Raw genomic sequence first — 11515 nt, 5'->3', positions numbered from 1 at the left:
ACGGCACATGTGCACCGATGTCGGAACTGAAAGAGGCAATAAATTAGTAAGAGTCGTACTGCGACGGTAAATAACAGCCTCCGCCGAAGTAAATACATGACGGAGTGGGAATTCTGGCCTGTGACACGGATGACCCGTGTTCAGACTTCGGACGCAAGGAATCGAGATCAATGACGCTCGGGACCCGGCGCAGGTTCCCACTCCCGTCTGGGAGATTTCGTCACATCTCTTCTCAGTATAGACGAAGGTCAGTCCGGAGTTATCAGAGGGAAGTACCAAAGCGTCGGATAAAAGAAGACGCAGAGCCACCAGCGGACAAGTCTGCAAGTGATTAGCAGCCGCCGCACATCTCCAGACTCAAATGGTGAGTTACGGTCATCTCTGTTTTGTTGAGAAGTAGTATTGGTGCTCCGACAGTAGGCGATCGATAGAGGGGTAGCTCCGAGAGAGCCTCTCGTGTGGTTTGTGGATGGGTACTGAGCTTCTGCTGGAGGCACTCAATCGATAATTGTCTTCGGACTTGTCAGCATCTTATGGGTTGATTTTCTGTATGAAACAGCTGCTAGATTCCTGTCCCCAGGCCAGTACAATTTCTGAATCTGTATCTACTTCTATACTCTTAAAATCACTGTGAAATGCGTGATAGAGCGTGCTTCCCATTGAACCACTTTTTACGGCTTCTTTTCGTTTCATTCAAGTACGGAGAGCGAGAAGAATGATTTCTTAAACACCTCTGCGCTCGTTATAATGGTGTAATCTTGTCTTCGTGATCCCTACGGGAGCGGCACGTAGTGGGTTATAGTATGTCTTTAGATTCCTCAGTTAAAACTGGTTCTTGAAGCTGTGTAAGAAAACTTTCACGGTATAGTTTGCATCTATTTCAAGCACCTGCTACTTCAAGTTTCTCAACATCTCCCACAGGCCGAAGAAACCTGCGCGCATTGGTACTGGCCTTTTGATCCTTGTTAGTCCTACGTGATACGGATCCCACACACTTGAGCGATATTCTAGGTCGGGTCCTACGAGTGTTTTGTTAGCAATGTACTTTTTAGACTGACTGCATTATCCTGTTTTGTTGCTAAAGAACCAAAGTCTGCTAGCTGTCTTACACATAGCTGTGCCTATGTGATCGCCCCATTTCATATCCAATCCAAGTATTTGTACGAGTTGACTGATTCCAGTTGCTACTCGCTGGCATTATAGTCATAGGATACTGCACTCTGTAGTTTTGTGACGTGCACTGTTTCCGAACATTTAAGGAAAATTGCCAGTATTTGCACCACTTTGACGCCTTATCAAGATTTAACTCGCCGTGAGCTTCTGCGTGAAGAATATGGCGTTAAACATCTTCATATCCATTTGCATTCTGCAAGCAACGGTGTGATGTTTTACTGCAGAGTATAAAGTGATCCGCTGTTGGAAAAATTATATCTGGATGACGGGACGGGGAAATGAACCCCCCTCCTCCAATGTTTTGTAGTGGGTGTAGTCACCAGAGGCTGTCTTTGTTCGTTAAACGTTTTTATCAAAATTATAACAGGCAGTAAAATGAAAACGAGACATATGAAAAAAGGAAGTAAATTGTTTGTTATTTGAAAAGTAATCGCCATAAATGCTATTACATTTATCCCACCGTGAGACAGACGGTTAACGCTTTCATAGAAAAACGTTTGCGGTTGCCTACGGAACCAGGATTGCATCCATGTGTGCAACTTTGGCAACATGTGGGTGGGTATTTTGCCGGCAAGTTGTTTGAACTACACCGTAGAAGTTTCGCTGGGAAGCCCTTACACATCCTTCATACAGTCCCGACATCTCCCCACGCGATTTTCATAATTTTGGAGCTCTGAAGAAAGACATCGTGGCAGTCGATTTGCTTCGGTCGAAGAGATGCACATAGGTACAATCGTGGTTCCGTAAGCTACCGCAAACGGTTTTCTATGTAGGCATTAACCGTCTTGTCTCACAGTTGGATAAATGTAATAGCATATATGGCGATTACTTTTCAAATAACAAACAGTTTACTTTCTTTTTCCATCTGTCTCGTTTTTATTTGACTGCCCGTTATATTTTTATTTAAACACTTTATTATCACGTTCAAAATTAATGTATCAGCCTACATGCGAAGAAAGTGTGATTTCTCGCTCTTAGCATTTGCATCGCTGTTGCACTACGTTCTGAGTACTGGCAGAACTTGGGGCACGTTAGATTCAGTGTTGAAACACGGGCTATTAGAAGCATTCGACTCATTCCCATCCATGCCGCTTCTAAAACTTTACACAAATTAATTATTGGGTTCTATGGGGTGCATTAAAGATATTTTCACCGGCCGGAGTGGCCGATCGGTTCTAGGCGCTACAGTCTGGAACCGCGCGACCGCTACGGTCGCAGGTTCGAATCCTGCCTCGGGCATGGATGTTTGTGATGTCCTTAGGTTAGTTAGGTTTAAGTAGTTCTAAGTTCTAGGGGACTGATGACCGAAGCAATTAAGTCCCATAGTGCTCAGAGCCATTTGAGTCAAAGATATTTTCAAAAACTTTAGAGGCTTCTTCCTCACTCCAAAACAAGGTTGGTTGAAAGTATTTCGCTGAACAATGGCAGGATTTTCGTTTCGTTAGCAGACATATATGATTTTTATTAACGGCCACGAGACTTTTAATGGACGCAGAGCAGCATGGCTGTGTCAAAACGCGTTTCCACACAATTGGCAGCTGAGTCAGCCAAACTTTACTGCTGTTTATCGTGTCTTTTCTATGATTAACAACTGAAAAACGAAGTATTTTGGGCATAGGTTTGGATTTCCCGCCTTAATTCCTGTTCCTGGTGTGAGCAATCCGCCTCTGATGTTTGTAAAACAATTTGTGATACCCCTGCGCAAAACATCCGCATTTCCACGAAGAGCCGACGGATAGAGGCCCACATCTACCGTAGGCCTATATTCCAGCAATTATGGAACACGTTTTATACATGCGTATTATGACACTTTTGGACAGCGAAAATTCCCTTGTATGACTTAACACAGACATCGCAAACAGCGATCTTGCGGAACTCAGCACGCTCTGTTTGGATGCCGGTGTAAATCGTCGGCTGTGAAAGTAAGGTCTGGAGCACCGCAAAAGAGTATTATAGGTCTGTTGCTGTTCCACATATAAACTGCTTGATGTATAACGTCGAAACCGGCGCGAGGCCGTTAACGCATGGTGCAACATTATAAGCGAAAATCGTAACCCAGAGTTGCAATGCTGGGAGACAGAAATCTCCAACCCCCCCCCTTACTCATTATTAAAGTTTTTGCTATCATTTATTTAATAATATAACATTCCCAACGGGCAGAGAAGCTAATTTTAAATTTAATATTGTTTCTTCTTCTATAAACGATTTTTTAATTAAAAACTATTTGCTCGTGTAATACAGAAGACAAAGAAGTTTATTTTTTCTTACATTTAAGTATGTCTTTCTAATAAAGGGTACTGTCAACGAGCTACAGGTTCATTTCTATTCAGCTGAAGCCACTGATCTATTTCGTAATATTAAATGACCAGCATATACTCGTATGGAGAAGCGTAGGAAGTAAGATTAGGGATGATCTTTGGAACGTGAAATTAACCACCTAACTAAACCTAGTTGCCGTAACCATCACTCAGCCTTTTATTGATCGAAATTGGAATTTTAATGGCAATCAAAGTTATAAGCAGAGCTAAAACACAGATTTTTAAACTGTGAATCTGCGTATTTGTACACACATAAAGAGAGCAAAATGATGCAGGTAGTTATAACGTCATACGCGAGTTAAATAGTGATACAATATTGGAGACGGTTTAATCGCCGAGAAAAAGTCAGCTAGGAGCGAAGCTCACAGGAAAAACCATTGGTCACCCCCAGTGCAGCGAGCCTCAGCCAGGACACTCCAGTACAGTGGATGTGCCACTCGCCTCTATGGAATCAGTGCAGCAACTGGAGCGATCGTCGTTGTACGGGAGATGTATTCGCAATTGCGGTTATGAACCACCATCGGCTGTATATTGGAATAACGACAATGAAATTTTTTCCAACCCGAATTTCCCGCTTTAAGTGAGCGGTCGCCTTAACTGCTTCGGATATCCGTGCACGAATCACGGCCAGACCTAAACTTCCATGTCGTCGTCCATGTGTCACTACCTGCACTGGTACGTTACGTATATTCCCCTCTAGGAATGACAAATTTATTGAGAATGGAGGGCCTGGTACTGGCGAATATATACGAGTAGCAGTGTCTGTGTTATTAAGAAGAACGATGCAACTTTCCTTCAGACATGCATGCTATTTCGTATTCCTATCGTGGCAGGATGTACGCACGACCATGTTATTAATGAAACTGGCCGATTTGTTGGCATATCAACACGGACTGTCCAAGGTGTCTACAAGAAATGATCGTTGGTTAATTAAGAGGCCACAGTATTTATTTATGTGCTATTAACTGTGCCACTGAATTTTTTTGATTCCTTGTGAATTGTAGAATCGATAAATTGATGTCTTAGTACTGTAAGTTCTGACTGGCTATATTAGTGGTCCCAAAGGCTTAAAAACAGCGATGGATCCAGGGTTCGGTTCTAGAGGGGATCACAGGTCACTGTTTGTGTTTTTACCGCTGTCTTCGCCCTCTCTTAACTTGACAGCAACAATAAGTCGTTATCAAATCTTCGAAGAAAACACTCCAATAACGAATTCACGGTATCCAGATAGTTACGGCTCCAGTATGCAAGTACCTGATTGTCTATACATGACATTCATGTGGGGCCTGAAGATGGCATTATTGAGATCCCGAAACTGGTTGTCTCGATAAATTAACTTGTCAAAACGGACGGCTGTTTGGCGATTTTCCTTTATAGATATTGGACCAGCCGCTGTCCCTTATTCATAATGGATCAACAGAGAAGTTTTAGAAAGGTCAAATATTGCTTTTGATGAATGTTCTACAAGTGAAACAAGTGTTTACGAGAGGTAAAAGCGTTTCGAAGATGGCCGTGAAGACGTCGAATATGACGAGAGCCCTGGACTCCCCAGGACATCATTAAACTATGAAATCGTGTAAAAGTGAAAGAAATGATTACGAAAAATTGGCGAATCACAGTCAGAGAAGTTGCAGATAATGCTGGTTGACCCCGTTCAGCCCTGACTTTTTTTTAAAAAAAAATTGGCGTACAGAGTACAGTTAGGCCAGGAAAAATATTTAAAAAATCTTTTTCAGTTAAGTTTATGAGAAAGGGGCTCACACGTTGTTGCGGGGTACGGTTTATTTATAAAACACTTGCTGTATGCTTGTCAAGTACGTAGGACTGTGATTGAAACATCAGCTGCATATTTATCACGTCCTCATGCAATTATATACTTCATTATTCATTTAAGCATAGAATAGAATATAAATTAAAATAATTAATGAAAGTCATAGGTTAGCAATCGTTGAGAAATCATTAGTAATAGTGAAGCAGACAAAGATATCATTATTTATATGTGTGAAACTATGTTAAATATTTTTATTCATTCAGACGTAAACTAGAATATAAATTTAAAGAGTTAGTTAAAACATTGGAAAACAACCATTGAAAAATCACTAATAATAATCCAACAGACCATGAGCCTGTTACCTCTGTGTGTGAAACTGCTTGAAATAACTGTTGTGCTTCAAAAGACATAGATATACATGCCGTTTTTCGTACGAATTCCCGTTCAACTATTACATCGAGTTTATCTACACATATGTGGAAGAGTCTGATCGTCAACGAATGGGAAATGATCATAACCGTCAAACCCCTTGTCGTCGCAAGAAGTATGGGCAGCAGGATTGCAGTTTATGTCCCTCAGGCTCAGTTCCATCCTCTGGCTCGTGTGCCTCAGGCCATTTATTCGTGGGAGTTGCCATTTCCAGATGAAATATCATCAGGTCTTTAAGCCTTCCTGTTGAACATTATTTCGTTTCGTGGCTATTCTGTATTCCATCCAGCTACTCACTGCAGCTAAGTCGAGAAAATGGAGAGTGGCCTTCAAAAATCATTTCCTTGTCCTAAATCAAGTAATTTGTTGATCACAGATGATCACTCCGCCCGCTGACAGGTTATATCTGCGCAAGCAGAAGGACTTGCTAGCTAAATATAGAGTTTCTTCCTTTTCGGTCCAGCATTCCGTCTTTCTGTTCTGTGTGAATTTCAGAACATGGCCATACCATTAGAACCCGATTTCTGTCTTTCCTTTGTACAGAAACTATCGTGTCATTACTTGAAACGGGCAAGAGTGATTCTCGGACCATGTTCATTATTAAATTTAAACCAAAGAAATGTTTAAGTTCATCATGATTCGTAAGTAACGATTTACCATTTTTTCTATTGAATACATGTTTGTCACCTGTGATGCAAAAGCAACTAAATCTTCAGAGAAATAATGACAAACAGTAGTACATAGTGTTTTTCTATATCACTGGAACCTGAAAGAAATGTATGATATTCCCAATATGTGATTGACACAAAAATATTTTTAAAATCGTAGAGTAAATTAACATGTACTTCACCTCAGTATTGGAAGCATCTATGGAGAGCAAACTCTTCTCGTCAAAATTCTTCTCTCTCCATAAACACCTCCGCTGCGTCGTCGATTTAGAAGGCTGAGAATTCACTGCATGGAAACTCTTCTGGTATTACACATTGTTGTAAACACCCACAATGGGATAGTTTCAGCGACGAAAATTTTGGCACAGCAAGAAACTTTTCATATTCATTACTGCTTTCGACATAATTTCCTTTATGGCTGCTTTCTTCTTTTATATCACTCACCAGCAGTAGTAATGGACCATCAACATGAGCATTGTCGCTTTCAGACAAATCACGGGTGTCTGACGTTCGTTCAAGATATTAAGTATTTCAGTTTGGAAGAAAACACTTTTACCAGTTGGCACCTGAGAAGCAAAAGCAACAATATCGTACTTGCAGTATATACCTTTAAAACATTTCTTAGCTCAGAATTAATGCACACATGACTGTGCAGGTGAATGATGAAATTTAAACAAAATACTAACTCACATGCTAGTGTCAGTTGTCATTTCTCACACAATAAACTCCCGCCGAAGGTTCGGTCCTCCCTCGGGCATTGGCGTGTGTGTTGTTCTTAGCATAGGTTCGTTTAAGTAGTGTGTAAGTCTAGGGACCGATGATCTAAGCAGTTTCCCTTAGGTATTCACACACATTTGAACATTTTTTTGAACACAATAAACAGCATGCCTTGAAAATAAATAGAGAAAAATAGAGTTCTGTTGTAATTACACTCCTGGAAATGGAAAAAAGAACACATTGACACCGGTGTGTCAGACCAACCATACTTGCTCCGGACACTGCGAGAGGGCTGTACAAGCAATGATCACACGCACGGCACAGCGGACACACCAGGAACCGCGGTGTTGGCCGTCGAATGGTGCTAGCTGCGCAGCATTTGTGCACCGCCGCCGTCAGTGTCAGCCAGTTTGCCGTGGCATACGGAGCTCCATCGCAGTCTTTAACACTGGTAGCATGCCGCGACAGCGTGGACGTGAACCGTATGTGCAGTTGACGGACTTTGAGCGAGGGCGTATAGTGGGCATGCGGGAGGCCGGGTGGACGTACCGCCGAATTGCTCAACACGTGGGGCGTGAGGTCTCCACAGTACATCGATGTTGTCGCCAGTGGTCGGCGGAAGGTGCACGTGCCCGTCGACCTGGGACCGGACCGCAGCGACGCACGGATGCACGCCAAGACCGTAGGATCCTACGCAGTGCCGTAGGGGACCGCACCGCCACTTCCCAGCAAATTAGGGACACTGTTGCTCCTGGGGTATCGGCGAGGACCATTCGCAACCGTCTCCATGAAGCTGGGCTACCGTCCCGCACACCGTTAGGCCGTCTTTCGCTCACGCCCCAACATCGTGCAGCCCGCCTCCAGTGGTGTCGCGACAGGCGTGAATGGAGGGACGAATGGAGACGTGTCGTCTTCAGCGATGAGAGTCGCTTCTGCCTTGGTGCCAATGATGGTCGTATGCGTGTTTGGCGCCGTGCAGGTGAGCGCCACAATCAGGACTGCATACGACCGAGGCACACAGGGCCAACACCCGGCATCATGGTGTGGGGAGCGATCTCCTACACTGGCCGTACACCTCTGGTGATCGTCGAGGGGACACTGAATAGTGCACGGTACATCCAAACCGTCATCTAAATCAACGTTCTGCCATTCCTAGACCGGCAAGGGAACTTGCTGTTCCAACAGGACAATGCACGTCCGCATTTATCCCGTGCCACCCAACGTGCTCTAGAAGGTGTAAGTCAACTACCCTGGCCAGCAAGATCTCCGGATCTGTCCCCCATTGAGCATGTTTTGGACTGGATGAAGCGTCGTCTCACGCGGTTTGCACGTCTAGCACGAACGCTGGTCCAACTGAGGCGCCAGGTGGAAATGGCATGGCAAGCCGTTCCACAGGACTACATCCAGCATCTCTACGATCGTCTCCATGGGAGAATAGCAGCCTGCATTGCTGCGAAAGGTGGATATACACTGTACTAGTGCCGACATTGTGCATGCTCTGTTGCCTGTGTCTATGTACCTGTGGTTCTGTCAGTGTGATCATGTGATGTATCTGACCCCAGGAATGTGTCAATAAAGTTTCCTCTTCCTGGGACAATGAATTCACGGTGTTCTTATTTCAATTTCCAGGAGTGTATTACACCTGTTAAGTTTAAGAAAATAAAATCGTTGTTCATTTAAACAACATAATATAAAATAACGCAATATCTTACTTTCTTGTTGCGAAAACACTCGCAGACGATCTAAATTTTTCTTTTATTGAAGTATGCCACCAACAATCGGAATCATAATTGCAGCCGTACCGAGAGGGACAGACCGGCACGACTGACGCAATCCTATATGAGCCAGAGAAATGAAAAGAAGCCGAGATAATAACTTTACAAATTGAACTGCTTGTTTTGGTGATATAACTTGACAGCAAAATTTGTTCCAAAATTTTTAAATTAAAAACCAAAAAAGGGGCGAACGTAAGTTGCTCAGGAGTCGCTATGTGATAACAATATTGCAGAACTAGTGAAACATTTCATAACATTTGATAAAAGGCAGATGTACGGATGTAACGTCGAAACCAAGATTCAGTGGTCCCAGTGGAAAGACATTCTAGGTCGCCAAGGATGGAGAAAGCTCGACGAGTGCGATCCGACCTAAAGGTTATGAAGACAGTGTTCTTCGATATTAACAGGGTAGTGCATCACGATTCTTGCCTCAAGCTCGAACGATCGATAAGGAGTACCCTTTCAAGTTCAACGCTCTAACTTCTAGATTTGTGACGAACAAACCACGCTTTTTGCATCACGATAATGCACGTGATCACACTCCGTTGTCTGTTCGTGAGTTTTTGCCAGAAGCTATACCGTAATGATGCCCCAGCATCTGTACTCGCCAGGCATGGTCCCATTTGACATTTTTCTGTTTGCAAAAATAAAGAAAATCTTAAAGGGTCGTCGTATTACGAGTACAAATGAGATTAAAAACGCGTCACGGAGAGAGCTAAAAGCTATCCCACAGATCGAGTTCCAGAAGTGTTTCGGCGATTGAAAGAAGCGTTGGCGGAAGTTAATAATATCTAATGGGGAATATTTTGAAGATGTTAACACTAATGTATTGCGAATACATAGAAAGAAGGATCCTTTATTGTATGATTATATGATAGCGGAACAAACACTGGTAGCAGTTACTTCTGTTAAATATCTGGGAGTATGCGTGCGGAACGATTTGAAATGGAATGATCACATAAAATTAATTGTTGGTAAGGCGGGTACCAGGTTGAGATTCATTGGGAGAGTCCTTAGAAAATGTAGTCCATCAACAAAGGAGGTGGCTTACAAAACACTCGTTCGACCTATACTTGAGTATTGCTCATCAGTGTGGGATGCGTGCCAGATCGGGTTGACGGAGGAGATAGAGAAGATCCAAAGAAGAGCGGCGCGTTTCGTCATAGGGTTATTTGGTAACCGTGATAGCGTTACGGAGATGTTTAGCAAACTCAAGTGGCAGACTGTGCAAGAGAGGCGCTCTGCATCGCGGTGTAGCTTCCTCGCCAGGTTTCGAGAGGGTGCGTTTCTGGATGAGGTATCGAATATACTGCTTCCCCCCACTTATACCTCCCGTGGAGATCACGAATGTAAAATTAGAGAGATTCGAGCGCGCACGGAGGCTTTCACACAGTCGTTCTTCCCGCGAACCATACGCGACTGGAACAGAAAAGGGAGGTAATGACAGTGGCACGTAAAGTGCACTCCGCCGCACACCGTTGGGTGGCTTGCGGAGTATGAATGTAGATGTAGATGTAGAGGAATAAATAAAATTTTTGGAAAAAATATTTTAAACACATTTTGTATATAAAAATATAAACGCTTCTACTAAAAAAAATTTTGTGGTTGTCATGACCCCCACGACACTCCCCCCTCCCGCCTTGAGGGAATGCTGCATCACAGACAGGGACCGACGCTCCTTGTCATTTCTAACTCTGCAGGAACTACTGTTGTTAGTGATGTCAGTTTCCAAGCGAGGACCGCGAAGGCAACCGCATGCAGTCGACATTTTGAGTCGGGTACTTCGCAGATGCCCGTTAGTAGCTGACTGGAGTATTTTTCGAAATGCTGCAAGGACCCGAGTGCACCGACGCGATGTGCAGGTGTGTAGTTGATCAAGCCGGAGGTAGTTCTCTCATGTTTTTGTGATATGACTTGGGCCTATTCATTCAGGTCACATTCAACACAGACTTGGATTCATTTCAACATTCTCGGTGATCAAGCGGTCTCCTTTTTTTCTACATCTGCTGTTCGCAGGGCTGCATGTCTATTGCCCCGATAAAGCAGCGGATTTCAGTCACATAGAAAATGCATGGGACTATTTGGAACAGCGGATGAAACATCTCAAGAATTTAGCACCTCTAAGGAATGCAATCCTCGATCAGTAGCTTTAGCTGGATAAAACATGTCTGAAGGACTTATGGCCTCTCTTCGTCACCAAACTGAGGCCATTATCGAGGTTTCCTGGAGATGACTAATATGTGCCTTTTTGCGCCAGCAAGTAAACTCTAATATTGCTTCTTAGGCACATTTTCTAGTGTATCTAGGAAATTTGGGAAGTGAGTGAATGGCTGAGTACTCACTAGAAGGAAGTTAAGGAACCACTATGCTTTGGCCTGTGTTGTTTAAAGAGGCACGCAAAAACAGCGTTTTAGATTTCAGCAGGCACTTTCAAAACACTCGGCTTATAGATGGCAAAAAGTTTCTAATTTATTTATTTACTTTTCTCTGTAGTTACAACTGATTCCCCTCTCCTAAATGTACAACAGGTTTCAGTATATGGCTAAGGATTCGTTAATTAAAGTTATATGTAGTAGCATTTTCTTTTCAGCTTCACTGCTTGAAATGCATTACGTTTTATTTTGATCTGCGGCCGTAAATTTTTATTACTCCTATCTGTGAAAT

General features: G+C 43.2%; 1 protein-coding gene across 1 annotated transcript in view; it reads left to right on the top strand.

Annotated features, from left to right (window-relative positions):
- The first annotated feature begins 222 nt into the window (after window positions 1-222).
- Window positions 223-11515, top strand: part of LOC126297695 (putative uncharacterized protein DDB_G0271606) — a 33084-nt gene continuing 21791 nt past the window's right edge. Inside the window, exon 1 of the mRNA XM_049988817.1 lies at window positions 223-364. Within this exon, the coding sequence (XP_049844774.1) occupies window positions 362-364 (3 nt within the window). The 5' untranslated portion in view covers window positions 223-361. The remainder of the gene's footprint in view (window positions 365-11515) is intronic.

Source organism: Schistocerca gregaria, chromosome X, assembly GCF_023897955.1.
Source record: "Schistocerca gregaria isolate iqSchGreg1 chromosome X, iqSchGreg1.2, whole genome shotgun sequence".
Taxonomy (NCBI): Eukaryota; Metazoa; Arthropoda; class Insecta; order Orthoptera; family Acrididae; genus Schistocerca; species Schistocerca gregaria.
The sequence above is the reverse complement of the archived record's forward strand: the minus strand, read 5'-3'. Positions and strand labels throughout refer to the sequence as shown.